General features: G+C 31.3%; 1 protein-coding gene across 1 annotated transcript in view; it reads left to right on the top strand.

Annotated features, from left to right (window-relative positions):
• The window catches only part of LOC118193663 (gamma-tubulin complex component 5-like), a 125,941-nt gene extending 102,557 nt beyond the window's left edge, over positions 1-23,384 (top strand). Inside the window, exons 21-22 of the mRNA XM_035364785.2 lie at positions 12,016-12,110; positions 14,807-23,384. Coding sequence (XP_035220676.2) covers positions 12,016-12,110; positions 14,807-14,898 — 187 coding nt within the window. The 3' untranslated portion in view covers positions 14,899-23,384. The remainder of the gene's footprint in view (positions 1-12,015; positions 12,111-14,806) is intronic.
• The last annotated feature ends 230 nt before the right edge of the window (positions 23,385-23,614 follow it).

The raw sequence follows: 23,614 nt of genomic DNA, 5'->3' as shown, positions 1-23,614 counted from the left end.
CAATGTTGTTGTGAATTGGCACATATTCTAAAAACGAATGTTCTTAACTCACCTAAATTGATGTCTGAAACATTAGCTGTAATTCAAAATTCCTCTGAGGCTTCTTCTGCATAAAAGCCACATTTTCAAAAACAGTTTTTAACTAATTTTAAGAGATTAACCCTCTGCAGTGACTATAATATGCAGGACCTCTAGCAGAAATGTTGACTTACTTATCTCCTTCGAAGTGACATTTGCACAAAATTAATTTTCTGAACATCTTTCTGGTAATGATATTTAAAATCTTATATAATCTCCAGGTCTAAGCACTGAATGTTAGAAGTTTTATTTGCAGGAAAAGAAACTAAAGTTGAGACTATGAACTATAAAATACTTTGGTAGGAATTAAGTGGGCACTGAAGTGGATTTGTCATGGAAGAATCAATCTTTTGCTGATCTCCGTTTGATAAGTGGCTGAGATGAGTTTTATAAATTGCGATTTTTCTATTGCTTAGTAGTATTGGTTTTGGTTTCTGGAAATCTGAATATAATAAGCAGCTGAGTTTATTAACTAGTTAGTTTATAATGAGTGGGTACTGTATATCAGTGTAAAACTGTATATCACCAATTTTTCTTCTTCTTCTTCTTCTTTTTTTTTTTTTTTTTTTTTTTTTTTTTTTTTTTTTACCATGTTACAGTATTGTATTTAATTAGGTAACTTAACTTTTTATTCTAATCAGAACTATGCTGTCACTTACAATTTTATTTCTTTAAATTTATCCTAAAATATTATGAAGGTCTTATTTTCATGAAAATTAGTATATATTATTACAATGACTTAGACACAGTTTGACACACATTTTGCAGAAGACTGTTATAACTGCAAAAGATTACTTATTGCCTGCAGACATATTTTACATTTTATATAGATATTTATCCCCAGAATCAATCAATAAACATGCATACTTGTAGTTTTTATTTCTTTTGTTCTCATAGAAATGTTCTGGTATTTACTTTAAGAATAAGTTGAAAGCATTTGTTCCCTTCAATGATTTTTGTGAATATATTGCAGAAAATTTCCTGCTGTTTCATTCATTTTAGGCAAATTCCATAAACACACATTTTAAAATTGAGTTTAAGGGGGGTTTCATTTTTCTACAAAAGCCATTAGAACTTCAAATACTGCAAAAACAACACATACAGAAAAGGCATTGTTTTCTGTTAAAACTGAGAAATGCTATGGACATCATTGCTTCAACAGCCCCACCAATAGCTGATTGGTTAAAACTGCCGAATACTGATAGTTTGATCTCTGGCGAAAGAGTTGGCTGCATGGTTTCCCCCTTGTGTAACATGAATACAAGCTAGTTTTTTCTCAAAAAGACATCCACGAAGGCATCATTCCTCTTTAGACAGATAGCCCAGATAAACAGTTCTTAGGCAGATAGCAAGTTTTGTCAGCTTGAAAAACCTTACCTAACCACTGCTGTGAAAATATTACAGTTTTAACAAGTTTTCCACAGTCTGAAAATTTTGTAACCGCTACTGATATGTATATAGAGCTTACTTTCTAAAATAAGAAGTGCTGGAGCCCTGTGAAAGACCGTCATGGAAGGAAGGGAATAAATAGCATAATTAACATTTAAAATAATTTAATAATTAAAATTCTTTAAAATGTAAATAAAAATTTAATAAATTATTAAATGAATGGTAAATAGTAAATTAATAAAATAAAATACTGGAACCTATCTTATTTTTGGCTTTGGCAGGAATTGCATTTCCACTAAAAAACTAAAAAAATAGCTCAGCTGGGCTTTGGCTGAATTTAAGCCTTGAATATGCAATATAACTAAACACTACTTAAAGGAATGGTCAAAACAAAGACCATTCTTTTTCCAACACACGAATGAAAAATTGAAGATGTTTAAAGTTTTGCTAATGAGAAGAGAGAAGATGCTATAAATTATAACAGAGAAGAAATTTTTATAGGGGATGTGTAGGTATGATAGTATGATTTAATAGGGGATGTGTAGGTTTCAAAGAGAGAAAAATTTAACACATTCGGATCTTCTAGCTAAGTAGAATGTGACTCGGGGGGGGGGGTCTTCTGAATCAGAATTAGCTGAGAACAAAGTAACAAAGACAGTTTTCATCTCCTGTATTTGGTTATATTGTTCCAAAACATCTCCAGATGCGTTTTTTCTACAGGAAGGCATTGAGACAAAAATTTACCAGCGGTCACCAATTCATTGCACTTCCTGGAGAATAATCCTTTAACTTCCCTGGTGGGGGATTTGTTTGCCAGAGAAAAAGAAGCATGTATTCAGAAGTTAGAATTTTTTTTTAATTTAATTTTATTACTAAAATAAAACTTTTGAGATCAAAAAAAATTTTTGCTGAAAATGGGATTCAGTTTCATAAAAGCAGTGCCAAATCTCTCTTATTTAGGGCTAAAGTGTGCTCTGGTTTGAGTTTTGATTTATTTAAAAAATGAAGAAATACCTAAGCTGGGCTGTAGCAAAATTTAAGCTTTGGGTGGATCTCTGCCATGAAGCCAAATAAAAATAAGAAGTATAAAAAGGGTAGAACTTGTGTTTGTCTGAACTATAAAAGTGTAGGCTACTGTTATCTGTTATAAAATTTTTGAAGGTAAATTAACTATGCTGAAATTACATATGGGCATCTGTATGATAAATGTTATTAAAATTATTACAGTACAAAGTCCGTAATCCAGACTCGACGGGACTTTGGTGATTCCGGATTAGAGTTTTTTCCAGATTATAGATCATCAATTTAAATCTGGTAAGATGGCATGCAGAAATTATACAATTAAAAATATTAAACCATAATTTATGAAATAAAGAGCAGTTATGATCTAAAGGGTATCAAAATTTACACACACACACAAAAAAAAAAAAAAAAAGCTGAATATTTATTTGTTTACTTTATTAAACATTTCTTCTAATGTAAGTTGTTTGCTTCGTTTTTTATGCTAAATGCGCATGTGTAAATGCATTACGTGCATGAAGAGAAATTATGATCTAAAGTCATGAGAAATTATGACTGGTAAATGATAAATCCACATTTTTACAAAAAGAAAGCTTAATATTAATTTGTTTACTTTATTAAACATTTCTTTCAATGTAAGTTGTTTAAGTTGCTTCGTTTTTTGTGCTAAACGCGCATGCGTAACATTAAACACACATGCGTAAAGCATACAAAAAAAAAAAAAAAAGTTTGTGGCTTTGAGGTTTATACACTGAAGTTAAAATTTCATCATTACAATTAGATTTTTTCTGATGAGTTTCTGATTTTATGTCAGTGTTGACTTTTATAGGATGATAGAAACATATTTTATTCATAATGTGAATGATGTTAAATAACAATGATTACAAAATGTTATTTAAAGTAAATTGCTTTTGATATGATCCACTTTGTTAAACTGATGAGCAATGCACTTTACAAAATGGAAGATAGATGAAAATTCTTTTAATTTTCTTCCATATTAGATAAAGGACATTTTATTTATTTTGTTTTTCTACCATTGAATCAGCTGTATAAATTCAAATAAAAAGTTCCATTTAAATTCCTTTCCATAAGAAGGTAATGTTGTAAATAAAGAAAGTTGAGATGTGTTAGTAATTGATATATTGGTTAATAAAATATACTTCAGGTCCACCAGGACTGATTAAAAAAAATTGGTCCTTAAAATTTGGTAATAAAGCATCCTGGGTCCATTGGGACTCATATAGATGCATTGTGTTTTGATCATTCATGTTCTGTTTTAGCAAAATTTGATTGCTATTTATAATTTTTATGTGTACTTGTCCTTTTTATTGAGTGGCATTGGCACATTTTGGGTGTAAGAAAGTGCAATTTTTTTGCCAAATGTTGTATATATCTATAAAAACAATACTGACTGGTAAATGATAAATCTGCATTTTTCAGTGTCTGTACAAGTTACTTTATGTATATTTGATATAAATTTGCATTTATTATAATATTTAAAACAATTTTGTCAGCAATTTATTTAAAATAACAGCATAATTCTATGGAACTTATTTTATATGAGCATTAATTATCATGTTTAATGCAATTATACAGAAAATTTATATAAAATAATACTATATACAGTCAAAAGTCGTTAATTCGGACACCCATAATCCGGAATGATCTATAATCCGGACCTCAAAGCTACAAACTTTCTGCGCATGCGTCACGTTCACGCATGCGCACAGGCGTTCACGAGAGCGCGTAAGACCCTTACGGCTGCGAATATGTTTGTGCGCATGCGCGTTTAATGTGTAATGGAGTTATACGCTAAGCTAAAATTAATTCAGTTAATGTTGCAGATTGCGTTGTTCCTTAATCTTCGAATTGGATCCGGCTTATTATTTTTTGCAGACTGTTAGAGCAATTTTATAAAAGTAAGCTTGAACTTTCGATTATGTCAAATAGAATTTCCGATATATATTTACTACAAAGCGAAAGTATGTTTTGAAATCCAAAATCTGTTTATCAATTTCACGCTGCTCTGGGGCAGAGGGGGGGGGACAGAAACGTCATTATTAGATTATGATAGATTAGAAAGATTATGTCAAATAGAATTTCCGATATATATTTACTAATATGTAATTTGTATCTACAAAGCGAAAGTATGTTTTGAAATCCGAAATCTGTTTATCAATTTCACACTGCTGATTGGAAGTTGATCTGTCAGCACTATCCTTATCTTCAGGGCAGATGTTTTTATTTTATTTGGTTTATAATTCCGTACTAAGTGTAGTATTTCATCTCATCTACTCCTTCTTTGATATGATTTAAATCAAGTTCCTCGTGGATAGTGAAGAAAGTGACCCAGAGGTTATTGAAAACGAAAACATTTCGATTGAGAAATTCGATATTCTCAACACAGCAATTATAGGACTTGAACAGCGGAACTTTGTAACTAAACAAGAAATTATGTCTGTTTAATAGAATTAAAGAGAAAGTATTATCACATGAAACGAAGCAACTTACATTGAAGGAAATGTTTAATAAAGTAAACAAATAAATATTAAGCTTTTTCTTTTTGTAAATTTTGATACCCTTTAGATCATAATTGTTCTTTATTTCATAAATTACGGTTTCATATTTTTAATTTTGTAATTTCTGCATGTTATCTTACCAGATTTAAATTGATGATCTATAATCCGGAAAAATCGATAATCCGGAATCGCCGAAGTCCCGACGAGTCCGGATTAACGACTTTTGACTGTATAAACATGTCTGAAAATATTTATTAAGCATATTGAAAAGCTCTGTTCATTGTTTTGCTTAATACAATTTTAGGAGCAATTTATTAAAAAAATAAGATGCATAAACATACCAGAATATTATTCTAACATATGCACAGATCAGTGATCATTTGTTTCTTTCTCATGCAAAAAGGTGCATAATCCACTTTCTTACCAAGGCAGCCTTAGACAGAAGACAAGTACCATTTTATGCTTTGAACAGTATTTTTTAAAATTTTAATTCTCTTATTAAAAATGTGTTTAAAAAATGATGAGTGTTAAACCATAATTGTGTGACTTCAGATTTGAAAGCTATTCGTGTCATTTTAATGGCTATTAAAATTGTTTGAGGTCATATTTTTAAAATTTTTTCTTGCTGTCGATTTATTTTATACCATGTTTTAGAATTTCTACTAAGATTGAAATATATATATATATATACTACTCAACATTGAAAATGCAACACAAGAAGAAGCGGGCAGAAAATGATGAAACTTGGCAAGCAGAGAGAGGCAGCATGAAATGATATGCATAATATAGAGCGAGAACAGCATCGGCTCTGTAGGTTGTAGAACCACTTTGCACAGCAATACACAAAGCAACACATCTAGGTATGGAGACAGTGAGACTTCAAATGATGTCCCGAGGAATGGCTCTCCATTCACTGCCAACCATTCGCCACAATTCGTCTTCTAAATGTGGTAATGGCAGAGCATCCAATCACATCTCAGATGTGTTTGATTGGTGAGAAGAGTGAACGGTGGCCAGGGAAGCATCTGAACACCTTGCAGAGCACGTTGGTTGATGCGAGCAGAATGTCGTCATGCATTATCCTGCTGATAAAGGGCATTGGGCACTCTCTGAAGGTAGGAGAGTATTATTGGCTGCAGCACATCTGCGTATACAGGGTTCGTAGCGGTCCTTATAAGTGCTTATATTTGAAAATAAAATACAAAGGCCCTTATAGATGCTTACTTTTTCTTTAAAGCCCTTATTTTTTAGTTTTTTTTTTTTTTTTTTTAAATGAACGCGCAATTTTTCCCCGTACCAAAGCCGAAACTAAATAAACAACTTTTCTTCCTAATATGGAATATCAGATGGTGAATCATACTCCCGGAAATAGCTTTTCCCCATTTCTCTGCATTAACATAACCTTTGGTGTGCGCGGAGAGTACAGAAAGGTGCCCGTCGTTCTGTTGGTCAAAGAATTGCGAAAGAAGTAGAAAATTCCGGTACATTCGGCATTCTTTTCTTCCCACCCAAATACTACACACGTTTGAATTTCTATCAAGATCTTAATAATTTGCATTCTCGTTCTGCTTGGTCAGTTCATATTCATGTTTATTATGATCGTTATGCTTATGTAATGAGTATATGTATGAATGTTTATAATAGCATAGTTGCAGTAACTGTTGAAGTATAGTAAACTTCCAAAAATGGTTGTGTTTTAACACAGATTAGCTTTCTAAGGAATAATATTTGGAATGGCTTAAATAAAGGGAAAGTAATCGAATAATCAAAATAATTTCATTTTTTTTGGCCAATACATTATACGTTACAAAGGTTGGGAGGTTCTCCCCTTTCTCTGCAAAATCTCTAATGTTGAAACTGTTGCAGTTCGCTGCAAAACAAGCAACAGACTTTTTTTTTTTTTTTTTTTTTGTTTTTGTCACTTTCTAATCTGGATTGAATAGCAATAACGTTTGCGATATTTTGCAGATATTTAATTTTGATGTTTGGTCCAAGATTTGTTTATGAACACTTAAAAGAGTTTTACTGTGCTTGCAAAGCAGAATATTTTTCTATTCCGTTGGTTTGTTTTTATACGATGCACATATCGAAATGTCAAAAGCATTTATTTAGCGGAAAAATCTAAAGAACGGCTACAGTCTATCCCCCCCTCTGCTTCTCTTTTTCAAGTTATGCTCGACTGTCCGAATAATCGCCAATTTTCAAGTATGCGGGTAGTTAAGCTTTTACTGTTAAAGGATGACTGCATGAAGCAAATCTCCGTCTTCTGATTTCAGAAATGTTCCTCTTTTTTACTTAAATTACTTTGCTTGCAATATCTGTTAAGGGAAAACTGATATATATAGTGATGAGTTGGTACTACCGAACCGGGTATTTTGTAACGGGTACTGAAAATCGGTACGTCCAAGTACCCGTTACTTCAGTACCGAAATCGGTACTTTTCGGTATTCGTTACTTCTGTACCGAAATGGGTACTTTTCGGTATTCGTTACTTCTGTACCGAAATGGGCACTTTTCGGTATTCGCTACTTCTGTACCAAAACGGATGCTTTTCGGTATTCGCTACTTTGTAATGAAAATATGCGTCTCTTCTCGGTATTTCAGTATTCGTTACTGGAGGATCAATGAGGGTTCAGCTCACTTCGGTTTTGGTACGAGGACAGTAGTATCTGGTTGTATTTGCGAAATGGTGATATGCGCTCCTTGTGCACATGAATTGCCTGCTCCTCAGACACTTCCGTAGTTGACATGTTTTCTGATATTCAAAATCTTACTCCGTACAGATAAAATCAAACACGTGGTGACGTGGCAGAGTTCCTTCAGTGTGCAAAATCGTTAGCTGCGTATTTCGGTATTCCAAATCGTTACTAGGGCACTTCGGTACTCCAAATCATTACTAGGGTACTTTGGTACTCCAGATCGTTACAAGTTACTCCGGTACAGCAAACCGTTACTAGGGTACTCCGGTACAGCAAACCGTTACTAGGGTACTCCGGTGCAGCAAACTGTTACTCCGGTATTTCGTTACTTCGGTACTCCAAATCGTTACTTGGGTACTCGGTACTTGAAATCGGTTTTCGGGACTTTTCAAAGTAACGGTTACTTGAATCACGGGTGTTTTGTATCGGGTACTTGTCTGTACCTGTTACTCTCGTACCGGGTACAAGAAAGTACCGAAGTTGCCCATCACTACTGATATACGATGAAAATTTAGAAAATGTTCAGAATTTAGATTTAAATTAGTTAAATATCAATATGAGTGGAAAAATAAATTGTATTTATTATTAAGTTCCAAGCGAATAGAATAAATATGCCTTATTATTATTTATTTCCTCTATTTTGAACTGAAATTTCATCATTAAATCTTGTAATATAGTTTAGTTCTGCATAGTTTTTTTCCCCTCTCATTGTAAACTAGTTCTGTAAATTGAACTGTTATTTAAAATTTAAAAAAAAGTAATTATTTTCCATGGTTGAGGTAATGCTTATTCTCTCTTAATAAATACTGCATTTCTCATATTTTAAAAAACGAGTCTAATTTTTAAGGTTATGCAGTTGTGTATAATGTAATTAGACAGGTGCTTATTTTTTTTAATGTGCTTGAAAAGTGCTTATAGGTGCTTATTTTTTAACTAAAATGTGGCTATGAACCCTGGTATAATTGAACTGTCATATTACCCTGAGTACGAGCTATAGGTGACCTGGAATGATACGCAATTGCACCCCAAACCACGATGTCCTATTGTCACGTGGTGAGGCATTCCACAACTGCTGCTGGATTGGACTTGTCTCCACATTGACACCACACTCGTATATGGCGACTATCATTTGATAAACAGAAGCTTGACTCTTCTGAGATCACAAACCTGTGCCATTCCATTATCCACATCGAGACCAATACCATAGCAGACGTTGGCCATAGCAGACATTGGTTGATGTGGAGTCAATGGTGGCAGTCTTCTTAACGGAAGCCACAAGTGCAAGCCACTAGCTACCACTAGCAATTGATAGCAAATGGTTCTAGTCAATATATTAACATCAGGGTGTCTCATATATGTTGCAGAATACAGGCAGAAGTGGCTTATGGGTGTGCCACATGCGTGCTGACCTCACTTTGTCTGCACCTGCACCCCTCGAATTTGCCACATTTCCTTGTTCCAAACATTGTCATCACAGCCAGTGCATTAGTGATGCGTCCAGGTGTCTCTCAGCTGAGATTTGCCATATGGACCAACCTGCCCTTCTCAGTCCAATCACCATGTCCCCCCCTAAAATGGTCTCTCTGCTGGAACTGCCTCCGTTAGTGTCGGCCTAGCGTTCTCTGCTATTACACATGCAGAGTTGCTAACTCTACCGATTTAGGCGGGTGACTCCTGATTTTCGACCGGTTTACAATATATTTCTCCCGACTTTTTCTTATTCTTAAAATTTATCACGATTTTTATGGATGGCTTAATACTTCGTTATATGAACAAAAATAAGTGATTTTGGACGCCTGAAAGCAACTGAATTATCTCTAGATTATATCTTAAACAAAACCTTGCGAATCGGATGAGAATTTCCGCTTTGTGAGTGAGAGCATACGTATCCAGAAACGTCATTCTCCAGTTCTCCAATGGACATCGAGCTCCACTGCGTGTCATCAGGCAGATATTAGCCAATGAGCACAAAGCAAGCTCAAGGCTGTTATTTGGATACTACATAATCATAGCATACTACATAAATTTCCAGTCGACGATGAAGTGATTTTGCATGCTAAAGTTGCTGATGTTTCTGCTCTAGCAAATGCATCTTTTTCTGATATAAGGTACTTTTTGAACAGATTTCCTGTGTTACTTCATTTAGTCATGAAAGATGATGATATTGATGTTGCCACTGATATATTGCAGTTGCAGTTTTGCAGTTTACAATTAGAAAACTTGGATGAAATTATAAAATCATCTAGGATTGACACCCAGTGGAGTTTAATTGGAAAACTGAAAGGTGCTGATAGAATTTTAAAATATAGTGAACTATCTAGAATTATGTTGGCCATCTTGACAGTTCCCCATAGTAATGCGGAGTGTGAGAGGATTTTCAGTGTTGTTGCGAAAACGAGAACTAAATTTAGATCTAATATTAGTGATGACACATTAGAAAAACTTTTATTAGCGAAAGCAGGCCTATGTGGCAATTGCTATGAACAAAATTATGAAATTTCTTTTTTAACAAAAGTAAAATCTGCCAGTGTTCATAACATTTGTACAAAAACAAATTAAACTGTCTGTTTTTTTTTTTTTTTTTTTTTTTTCCCTGCCTTAAACGTTGCAAGTAATAAAAATGTTTTTTATGTGCAAGGGATTTTTGTGTTGCTTGCATTTAAGAATTAGTAACTATTTAAAGTTAATTCATTATTAAAAACTATATTTTTATAACATTTAAAAAGTCTTTTTAACATTGTGAAAAATCTCCTAATTTCTTTAAAAAAATCTCCGGATTTTTGAGTGTCATAGGTTGGCAAGTATGCACATGTCCTCTGAGACAAAAACAAATTTTCTATGATGATTTCCGCAGCAGAAATGAAGTATGAAAATTGAACATTCTGCAGGTTTCTTCCCTTATAACTTCTTCATTATGCACTGGAGAGCTGTACATTTTGCATCATTTGCATAACTTATTTACATGCCTCTACCTGAAATTTGCGCAATTTTCAGGCCACTCCTTCTTGGTGTTGTATTTTCAATGTCAAGTAGTGTATATGTATATATAGAGAGAGGGAGAGACTTTTTATGAGAGAAAGCTTTCATCAGTAGCTTAGCTTTACCTTTCTTAAATCAATATGGTCTATAATGCATAATTTTTCAATGATACTACTTACTTTTATAAACTAAAAAGAGCTTTGAATATAATTGTTATTTAATGTGCATGATTAAATTTTATTTATTGATTGGAGAGGGGGGAAAAACTTTGAGGTTGTGTTCAATATTTAAACTTATATTTAAAACGTTTATATATATATTTTTTCTTTATATATATATGTGCATGTATATGAGGGAGTTTAAGGTGTTGAGATTGTATTCAATAATATTATTTTAATTTACTTGAGGGGAACTTCAAATTGTAGAGATAATGTTGAATAACATTAGCATACTTTTTCCAATATAATATAATCTTGAATTTAAGATGACTTCTATTTTTTAATGACTCGCAAAAAATTTAATTTTGGAGATATTTTTCTTCTTAAGCGTATAGAAATAAATATTGCTTTATGGCTCTACAACATGAATTGGGATGTGATTTCTGTACTTATGACATTTTTGGAAAAATGTCATCCTCTGGAAATGAAATAATAAAATATAGGATTTGTTTCTATATATTCTGATAGTGGTTTTTATGCTAGCTTTACTGTACTCATTGTCACTTCCTTCCAGTTTTAGACCACACCAGTGGCCGAGTAGTTAAGACACTGAATTCTAGTAGTTTGATCTGTTTTGAGTTTGAATTCAGGTGAATGGTCTGGCATTCATGATTTGCTTTTACAGTTTTCTCTGTATATAATATGAACAAGAGCCAGTTTTCCTCAGAAAGTTCTCCATGAAGGCATCTTTCATCTTAGGCTGATAGCCTCGTGGCTTTGCCATATTCAGATAATCTAACCTAACATCTCACTCCTACAAATGAATTCCGAAAGAAAATTCATTTATATTTCCTGTTATGAATACATGAAGGTATTTTGTGTGAGATATTATTCCATGTACTTGGAAATGGAAGCATTTTTAGGTACATTTGTTAATACGCAAATTTAAGACAGCCTAACATTTTGTTAATACACAATTTAAGACAGCCCAAATTTTAATTTGGATTAAAAATTTGGGGAAAAAACACCCATCTTACCCTGTATTTAGGTAAGTATAGTATTTTAATTTAGTTTGCTGGAAATTCAAACTGTAGAGATTGTTATTATTTGACTGCTATTATTTCAATTTATGTTTAAAACTTCTGTTCAGTATTTTTTATTTTTTAATTTTAGTTTAGAGAAACTTCAAGCTGTAGAGCGTGACTTTAGCAAAATCAGTAATTTCCTCATTTGTTGTTGCAATGTACAACGGAGAACATATCCTCATTGTAAGTAATTTCTAGATTGTCAAAATGATGTTTTATATTTTGTGTAAAATTACATCTTTTATAACAACTATGGTGGAGGGTAATACATTAATAGTTACCAGTCATGGTTCAGTATTATCTTGTATTAAAAGAATAAATTTTGTTATAAATATTATAATTTATTCTAAGATTGAATTATGTTGTATGGTTTTATCAAATTTTGTTAGGTTGGTACTTGGGTTGTTTTTACATTTTTTGAAAAGTTTTAAATAAGGTATAAATAACATTTTATGAATAAATAATATTTTAAAATTAGTTTTAATTAGTTTTAAATAATATTTTATGAAAAGTTTTAAATAAGGTATAAAATTAAATGGGGAAAATGCAATATTGTTTAGAAAACAGGTGCTATATATTTTAAATAAATATTATAATAAAACTTCTTTTACCAAATATCTTTTACAAAAATTTGTACTTTTAATTAGAAAGATATAAAAATATGCATTGATCCTATTATATTATTGTTTAGTTTTTCATGCTAGCAGAAATGTATTTTTAAATATGCCTTAGGAAAAAACTTATAAATCTCAAATATTTAAAAAGATATAAAATAAAGAATTCCAAGTAATAAAAGCACTTGATCTAAAATTATTCTAAATTAAGACCTAAGAATTCTAAATGCAGAATGTGCCAGTCACCTTTCCCATCCTATTCTACATTACTGTAGTTTCTAATAATGTGATACCCTTACTAGTAAATAATATTTAAAAAAAATTTAAATTTGTTTATTAACATTATGTGCTGAACTATGGCTAGAAGAATGAGACTGGTGAACTATTCAGCCAATCCATAACTATAGCTGATTCCTAAAGAATTAATTTTAATATTAGGAATATATATAGGGGGATAATGGCTATGAAAACAGCATTAAAACAAAGGCGGCCGAACAGGGACACAAAGCATCAGATGGTTCTTTATCATTTATTATGTCTTTTATATACACATATACAAATGTCCTATTATAACATGGACTGACCTTCTGGGAGTCATACTGCCTAATGAACTGATATGCTGTTCCTCGTTTAATTTCTACATTACATGCATCCTTCTGCAAAGCAGTGTCATCTATATTTTCTCATTTCAACAATGGGCATTGGCTATCACTATTTATATCCTGTCTGAGGAGATGCTGCTAGGAGTAATATGCATAGTGTGAATCATCTGGTTGAGTACAGTAAAGTAAACTTCTGTCTAAATATCTAGTATTCTGGCCAGATTGTAAATGTCTGTGTAGAACAGGTGTCAGCAACCTTTTTCGGCTGCGGGTCAACAAAATCAACCAAAATATGTGCATTAAGAATATATTTGTATTTTAGTTCAGTGGTATTTTCATTTTAGAATAGTCATAAAATTATAATTTTAATTATTATAAAAACAAAATAACTGAATTCACTTTATTTTTATCTAAATTATTTGATATCATTGGTTCCCCCCTGATGCTGAACTTGTGGTGTCAATTTAGTCAAGTGTGGCTTATAGTTAGTTGTCTCTCAAATATAAGAATCTAAATTTTCTGTAGTTAAGCTGCTACTGTTCATACTTAAAATAAATTTCATGTGTGAAAATATTTGCTCACATTTTTAAGTTGAAGCGAATGCAGACAAAATGGCAAAGCCCTTTTTTTTTTAATTAGGGATTGACATTGGCAAATTTATCAAATTTTCCTTGAAATTATGTTGCACTTTTTATTTTTTAAAAATAAAAATCCATGTTTGCTACTGTAACTTTGTAATCGAACAAAATATTAATGTTATTATTTATTTTTTTAATGGATTCATGAAGTGCTTCTTTCATATTTATGTTTTATGATTAACTTTCACATATATAACTTTCACTGCCCTATTTTCGGAACTCTAGAAGGGTCACTCATTAAAGAGGACTGATAAATGGGTCACTCGTTGACCTGCGATTCACAGGTTGCCGAAGACTGCTTTAGAGTTTTCTTTGCTTCATATCTGGCCTTTGGGGAATGTAAGCAACAAATGTTGAACAAAAGAACTCTGGGGTAGAAGGAAAGGAACCAGACATGGAGAATCAAATTTGAGAAGGATTTGCCACATTTAGGTGTAGAGTTTTCATTGGGTTTGAAAGTCATATCTGGGTTACATATATATAAAGGATTATAGCAGTTTTAGTAAATAATTTGAGAAATAAAAATGGAGATGGGAGTTTGACAAATTGATAACAATATCTGAATGATAACATTAACTTTGATCACATTTAGCAGCATCTGCTGTATGATTTTTATATATGCTTCTTATTCATGTACTTTCATTTATAATAACAATTGACTATGCCTATCAGCTGTTTTGTGCCTGTTATTCATACGAACATACATCACAGTCATTTTATCACCTCTTTGTTCAATGTGATTGGCTCCCAAGCATAGTTCCCTACATTCAGAAACTTGTACAGATAAAAGGTGACTGTACAGAAAACATGGACCAGTTTACTGTAGTTATACTCCAACCCCCAAGCTTATGTTTGTCACTAGCTTAATAATTCACCTTGTTTTTTAGTAGGAAAAAAATTAATTTCATTTTTAATTTTTGAAACTGGTTGATGCATCTTTCAATTTTGATTTTTTTTTATGGAGCTATGTTTTGTTGCCTTCAAGTTTTATTTTATAAATTAAAAAAAAAACTTTTTTCCCCTAGTGGATAATCTTATGAGTACTATGTTATCTGAAACTCATTCCTTACAAGTGTTCGAATGTGAGACAACTAGTTCCAAGAAAATGAAGAATTGAAAGCTTATTTGAACTTTATTCATATTGAATGAAAAGTATAGTAAGAAAATAAGTGGATCTATTTTCACTTGTGTGATTATTAAATAAACAATGGCTGTTATATATTGCTACTATATTTTTTTCACTTGAACAGTTGTACAACTTATATTGAACTGTTGTTGTGGAATTTAATTGAACTTTTAATTTTATAAGAATGCTACTACAGGTGATTAATTAATTGGAATAATTTCTAAAACCCAGAAAAATTTTAAAAAGTACAAATCAATCCTCTCCAAAAATATAAGAAAATTCATATTTAAACTACTAACCTGTAAACAATTAATGTTATCTCTACTATTAAATGATGAAGAATATGTTTATATGTATGTATATTCTTCATACTGCAGAAAAACAGTGATGCCTAGAGCTATTAAATTTTAAATATGCAGGGTGATTATAATTAAAGTTGCGATTTCAAAATGCTCTAAGTTTAAAACTACAGGTCAGGATGATTTGATATTTTACCAGAACAATCCTGAGATAATGGAATTTTGCTTGGTGAAGGGGGAAAAAATAGTTTCAAAATTTGTCAATAGATGATGCTGTCAGTGTTCACATTGCTGTTGTGGATGTATAGCTGAAAGGAAACAACAGACTCCAAGGGTTTGCGACAATTTATTAGCAAAATGACAAAGCTACATATTTGCAGAGAAAACAGCGATAGTGACAAGAGAAGTTTCACGAAACAAACACCTTACAGATGATTAATGCAAAAGTTGTTCGATATGCTCTCCTCCTTGTTCCACTGCTAATTGGGAGTGCAAAACTGCATGTTCCACAACAAATCAGAGGGTATGTGTGCTGATGCTATGAATGTGGTGCATGATGCTTGCCTTCAAGTGGGTCAGATTCGCAATCCGCCCACTGTAAACAACATTTTTCAGATATCCCCAAAAGTCATGCGGTTTTAAGTCAAGAGAGCGTGACAGCCGCATGACTTAAAAAATGACAGCTTATGATTCTATCATCTCTGAAATGAGCGATCAGCAGCAGCTTCACACGAGTAGCAATGTTTGAAGGAGTGCCATCTTGTGTGAGTAAGTGCGATCCATATATTGACGTAGTTGAAGTGCTGGAAGGACATATGCAAAAGTGCTTCATACTACTTGCCAGTAACTGCGTAGGTAATGGGACCACAGATGTAATTTCCTCGAAGAAGAATGGACCAATGACAAATGCTGCCATTATTTTGCACACAGTGACCTTTTCAGAGTGAAGAGGTAATGGTTGTAGCGGGAACAGATTCTTCGTCGCCCATGTCCTGCAGTTTTGCGTATTTACAGAACCTTGCAAATGGAAATGATCTTTGTCAGACCACAGAATGTTCCAAGGCCATTCATTAGCCACTTCTGTCCGGGCAAGAAATTGTAATGCAAATGATTCACGTGCTTTCAGGTTAGCAAGATTAAATTTATCTATCATTTTCTGCAGGCCATATGTGGTCATTGGGCTGGATTTTATGCCTTTTAATGTCCAGAACTTCCAGATAGCTGTTAACGCACAGTCACAATTCTAATAGGAAAGCTTTATGAGAAAGAGCATGATCTTTCTTCGTCAGAGTCATGATGAAACACTCAGGCAAAATGTTATGTTGTCGTTAGGGCTCTGCACTTTTATCTTAGCTATGTCTGCAGTGTGCATGTTATGTCTTAGTAATTTGCATACCAACAGCAACGGGAACCTTGACAGCACCATCTATCGGTATATTTTGAAACTATTTTTTCCCTTCGCCAAACAACAATGCCATTGTCTCACGATTGTTCTAGTAAAATATCAAGTTATTTTGACAAGTAGTTTTAAAATTAAAGAATTTTGAAATTACAACTTTAATTATAATCACCCTCTACCTGAACATGGTCACTTCAAAATTTGACTTTTTTGAATTTGTTTTGATTTATTTTGTACAGTTGTGGTTGCATGTCACCAAAACCTGCAACCAATTAAACTTGTGTGATCCTTTTTAATGTCCACCCAACAACAATGGTTTTTATGCTCAATCGTAATTTTTTTTTTTTTTTTTTTTTTTTTTTTTTTTTTTTGTCCATTTCCCTGACAAGAGCAAAAATAGCTCAATCCGACTGTTTGAATATTTTGCCCATTTGCCCTAGCTACTTCACTTTTGCTAAAGTTTTATATATATATATATATAATAAAAAACTAGTTCTTAACGTTTTCCTTTGCATATATGTTATACTTGGAAGGTTATAATTTGATTATTTAACATAGTTTAATTTCAATATATATGTATGTATATTTTACAATAATAAGATTTAAAATTCTCAGAATCTGTACCCTAGGTGTTAAATAATGAAGAATTTTGTATGACATAGTTTTAGGTGTTTTGCAAACTAAATGGTTGTCTTATTTAACTTGATTTTCGCTGGTGCCATAAAAATAAGGAAACTTGGTAACCGACTAAAATTAAAATGGAAATTCTGATATGCCTATACTATGCTGGAGGAACTGTGTGATTGATCTAAACCCAAATTAAATTAATAAACATATCCTTAAAATCAATTAATTAAATCAAAATTCAAATTTACACTTATTAAATCATTAACCTGAAATTAAAGAAGAATAAATCTTTACTGGTGTTCGGATAATAAGAATGCTATCTATAAAATAAAAAATATAAAAAACCCCTTCAAATCACATAAACTAAATATTTAATCAATTTCATAATAACTCCAGTGACAGCAAAACTGTTAAATTCCATTAATTCAAAACCTCACAAAACCCAGAGAAGAAATATTCATACATGTCAATCAATCAGTTCCCCATAAAAATAAAATTCAATAGTTTAAATAGTTCCTCGGCACATTCAAATAACCAAATAATTCATCAATATTCATCATTTGTAGTAATAACAAGTGTCCAAAGAAGGTATTAGTACTATAACATAAAAAGCATTGCATAATTTTTAACTCACAAAAATAGTTAACCTAAGTTAATTAGTCCAATGTGTTTTAAAAGCCATGGACTCAAACAAATGGAGTGACTGGACAGACCAAATAATACATATTAAATCACTAACATATTTATTAATTTTCTAGATTAAATAAACATTCAAGTAACTGGGAAGATTAACTGATCAAGTTCCCTACAATATTCTTCTTAACATGCATTTAAACATGTAACTTTCAATTCACTACATAAAATACCCTCATTATACATATTAATCTTATTGTAATAGTACTTTTACCTTCCATAGTTCACAAACTTAGATGGTTAAACAACTTTTCTATTCATTCATTTACATTCACATTAAAGTAACTGGTCATTACTTAAAATTTCTAATCACTTAGTTTACATGTATATTAATTTAATTGATCATTACTTAGTCACTGTTTAAATAAAAAAAAGGCATGAATAAAAATTATCACTCACAGGGTGAAGTCCATTCAGTAAACTTCTATTACTGGGTATTACCATCCTTGCCTGGATATTAGGAAGTTTTAAATCCAACAGATAGTCCTGCTTATTTCATTTGATGGCCTAAAAAAATTCACAGAAACCCACAATTGAAAAACAACATCAACTTCTTTAACGGATTCTTTTCGGAAGGTGCAAAAATATCTACTTCAGTCAACAGTCTGCTTACATGCATTCATTCCATGTTTTGCTTATATGCAAATTTTGGAAGAAGAATAAATTTAGTAGATAACTCTGAGCACAAAGCCTCTGCCGGAAAATTTCTATTCTAACACATTTTTGTTTTATATCTTAATCAACAGTTATTTCAAAAAGGCATGTTGGCCCTCTGTACTGCAAGTATTAGAGAGCAACATCAGGAACCTTGAAAATTTTCGCATTTAAATATGTGCTAAATTTCATTTTTATTTGAAATAGAATGTAGGGCTGTAGTCATTCATCCTCACGGCCGCCCAACCAGTTAGAGCCCGTAGCGAGAGAGCGCTGGTTCCACTCCTTAGGCACGATAGTCTCCAGTCGGGGAAAAAAAAAAAAAAAAAACCCCAGCTCACATCAAGACAAGCTGGCCCCAGTTCTACTTTTTCTTACTAGAAGATTTTAGGCCAAACTTAAACCAAAACTCCAAAACTGACTCTAAACTCCTACACAAGCCTTAAAGAAAACTCTTTCTCCACCCACCAGAAAATTAAACATAAAATTAAGTTTGACCAACCGGAAGAATTTTCTCTCTTTTTTTAAAAATCATTTCTTTAATTCCTCCCAACAAATAGAAAACTTCTATTATTGGGTATTGCCATCCTTGCCTGATAGAAATAGAAAAGTTGCACAGACATCAGTTGGACACCTGCAACAAGTGAGTCAACCCAAACAAGTACATAACAAAATTCGACCCCTTTTAACAATGGAGAACAACAAGAGATAAAATTACTGCTACCCTTAAAAAAAGAGTTTACAGATGCCCCTCCATTCAAAAAACTCATTTATCCATTATTTTCAACATTCACAAAAGTGAAGCAAAGAGGCCAATTAAATTCTCCTTTATCACACAGTAAACAAAATCTCCTGTAGCACAATGAAAAATTACTACAGCAGCTCTCTCTCATCATAAATGCTATTCACAATCAGTTGGGGAACACAGAAACCCCCTCTTCTGCCAAGATGTTCTGAAAAAAATGCTCTCTCTTTCGTGAGAAAATCTAAGCATCGAAAAACAAAAAATCTTTTAACTGCCAAAAATAAATATCCACTAAACTAGTCACAGAATAGTTTCAGCTAAATGGAAACCTTAATAGTAACTAATTAGATTACATTATTACAGTTAAAATTTGCGACACAAAATTGTTCAACAAAACTTTTTTGCAGAAAAACAGCATATTCCAATACATTAGCTACATGCCGTACTTATATTTTAATCATCAAAACTAGTTTTCATGGAGATCAGTGATAAATAATTATAAGTTTACTTACAAAGTAAGCATTAAGTTAAACAAATTAAAGTAAAAAAAAATAATTAAATGCAGCTCTAACTACCCCCCTCCCCCCCCCAAGAAAAAAGAAAAATCAAACGTCAAACAGCAAGAGTGAAGTATCACTACAACCCATTTCTCTAACTTTGTAATAAAGTGTACGCAACCTCCCAAGAAATAAATAAACACTGAGTAAACAACATATGCTCTAATTAAGACACAATAACATGCCGAACAAATACTAATTCAGAAGTCAAACAACAAAAATCAGTGTTATATTTTCTCTCAGCGAGATAGGATATCTGACTATTATATCCTATCTTGTTCATTTACGCTTTTGCAGCTGATGATGGTGGTTCGGTAAAACCATCGAAACTAGTCCTGTGAAAATTTGAAAATATAATGCTGATTTTTGTTGTTTGACTTCTGAATTAATGTATGCTTTAGCTTTCTAAGTAACCAACAGTAACATGAACCAGATATGTTTTATAAAATAATTAAACACTAAACTGAAATAGAAATTGAGACTCACAGAGAAAACTCCACAAACTGAAAACTGCAACTTGGCCAGAACTAAGCCAAAAGACCAACTATGGAGCCAAGAAACTGAAACCAAAACTAAAGAAATCTCAAATAAGTGCAAACAATACTAACAAATTTATCAGGTATTTTCTTTACTTAATTTCTCAATGCATTGTGGGATTTGATAATTGCCATGTAATTATGACAGTAAATAGTAAATTATCTTGGACATACATCTGTATGAAACATTTTTATGGAATGATAAATTAATTTTGAACATCTGTTCGAATATATGTGCTATAGCTGTGCTTATTATTGAAAGCTGGGTGATTTTTTTGGGGGGGATGAATGTTTTAAAATACAACTTTTTCAGTTTCTGTGAGTGGCACTTTGATATACTAAATAAATCATTTTTGTGTTTAGAAATTACTTTCAACAGTAAGAACTCTGTAAACTTAATTCATTTGTACTTTTGATTGTATTTAAAATTTTATATTTGTTTCCAATTATTCCCCCTCTAAAAAAACGTTTTGAATAAGATTTTGTGTTGTTAAACAAAATATTATTCAAATTATTAAGTAGTTAATTAATGTTTACGTAAATTGCCATCCTTATAATAATTTTTAAAAGTTATCTTCATTAAATAATAAACATGAGTTCTAATGATATTTAATTTTTTTAAATGTTTTTATAATACATCCTGTATATTTTATTGTAAGTTAATTTTCCTGTTTAATGGCATGTAGCCACATATTTGCTTGTATTTGTTTAGTTATTCATAAGTTTTGAAATTACAAAAGTTTTATCAGTATTATTTTCATAATTATTTAGTACCTGGTAATGTATGTAGATTCAACATATTATGCATTTCTGTAAAAATTTCATATACAGTTTGATTTTAACTAGCTCTTAGATTTCCAGATAATTTGTATAAATAAAAAATGCATAATTTTTCATGATGAAGCCTTAAATGAATAACCTCAAATATGAAGACATAATGTGAGATAAAATTTCTGTTTAATATGTAAATATTAAGGTTTCTAATTTGTATTAAAATGCTTGAATTATGCTTGTAAATGTATAAATTTTGTATATATAATAATATGTAAATTTTGTAAATATATTTAATTTTGTATGCCATGTAATTTATAATCATTGAAAGAACATATTCAATATGCTGTTTTTTAAATTTCTGTATGTATGTAGTATATATATAAAAATCCATGTATTTCAAGCATATTTCATCCGTTTTCTTTGGTTCAGTTTAATTTACAGGTACAGTCAGTTTTTATTAAAATAGTTGACTTGTTACAGAATCCTCTAAAGTTGAAGGAAAATTTTAATTAATTTTATTATTTCTTGAAAGTGAAATAAGTTGCTTGAAGTCGACTCTCAGTTAACTGGGATGCAAATGAACCAGACTCTACCTAAAAATAATCTAAGAGTGTTTACTGTGGAGTGAAGGAAAAATTAATATCATAAACCAGCAACTTAATACAACTGTTAACAAAAATTACAAACAATGCTAAGAAAAGTAGGTAGCAGCAATGATAGCAGATGTTATCATTATATTTTTTGGAGTATATTATATGTAACAGTATGTAATTTAATTAATTGTGCATAATTCAGATTGTATAAACCTACAATAAACAACAAAGCATGACTTTTTAACATCAGTTTGAACTCATTAACATCATTTACCTCCTTTTGTAAATATCGTTCTTTAATGTCATGTATAATTAAATTTCTGCATTTCAGATGGTGTGCATTCTTGTATTATTTACATTGTATTCATTTTGCTTTGAAAACTGATTTAATTTATGGAATTATTTTAAGGATTTTATGATTTAATGATTTTGATTTAATTTATGAAGTGAAATGAAATTTTTCTAACTGAAACTCTTGCAGTTCAGGTAAATTGTTAACAGTACTTTACAGTTAGTTATAATGTGGATTATCATATTTTTTCACAAATTTTCCATCTAGTATTTTTCTGATTTTTTTTATTTTTTTATTTTTTTTTATTTTATTTTTTTTTTTTATTTTTTTTTATTTTTTTTTTTTTATTATTATTATTTTTTATTATTATTATTATTATTCAAGTAATTTACCCTTTGTATATTGTGCTTAGCCTTTTCCTGCTGAAAGATACTTTATTGGCAAATTGTATTCCCTTGATTATTTTGATTTTCAGTGTATTCATTTTCTATTAGCATTTTCCTCATTTTATTTTTCATTGCATTTATTATTTGAAACATATTTTGTGGAGAATCTTCGTGGAGCTAGCAGGATGTAGCAGGTGTTCTTCTACTTGAAAAACTTTTAACATGTGATTTTACTTTACCTTCTTTTATTTATGTTGCAGTTTATTATAGCCTTAGCTACAGCTGCTGTGTCTGATCCTTCAGAATCTGGATCTTTTGTTCAATTAACTTTCTTCTTTGTTCCTCCTATGTCCCTCTTGGAAACGGTGGTTAAAAATTCATTCATGTGAGTTTACCCTGGGCTTTGCAAGGAAATCGAGCTGGACACATTACTGTCTGTATGACATGTCCCTCTCAATTGCCATCAGTTATCAGCTCAATATCTATCAGATATGTAATGTTAATACTACTATGTATTCTTATTGGATTGTAGGTTTCTCTTATAGAAATAATATTGTGATAGTTACCAGTAATTTAGCCATGACTCCTTTTCATTTCTTTTGTTTTTACTGTAACCGTGTTCTTCAGAAATTAAATTACTTGCATAAGTTTCCCCTTTCATTTTTCAGATGACAAAATTTATTAAAAAGGGGGAGATAAATGTAAGGAAGTGCAACATTCCCCCTTTTTTTAACTACTTTAACTGGTCTCACATTGTTTGAAATTTTCAGTTAACCATGGACATCATGATATTGCCTCAGTTAACTCCGAGTGTACTATATTTAAGTGCAATATGTTTCAGAATAATTCCTATATTCAGTACATGTTCTTGTAATTTTGTTGTGAAAAACAGTTTCAATAAATTTATTTCAGACTTGCAAAATTAAGCTGAAAGTTTTTTTTTTCATTCTGCTAATACTAATTTTCAATATCTTACAAATTTAAAACATTTATTAATATTGTAAGCTTCATGCTACAAAATTAGTAACACTTTAAATGATAATGCTAATTTTTTTAAAATTAACAGCATTCAGTAGATTTGATCTAAAGAAAAACTGAACTTATTGACCAATCAAAGCTTTGCTAAATTTGTGTTTAATAACACATTTCAAA

Source organism: Stegodyphus dumicola, chromosome 10 (assembly GCF_044657685.1).
Source record: "Stegodyphus dumicola isolate Sdum_Otavi_A_Nest chromosome 10, ASM4465768v1".
Classification (NCBI taxonomy): domain Eukaryota; kingdom Metazoa; phylum Arthropoda; class Arachnida; order Araneae; family Eresidae; genus Stegodyphus; species Stegodyphus dumicola.
Note: the sequence above shows the minus strand (reverse complement) of the source record. Positions and strands in the feature narration are given on the sequence as shown.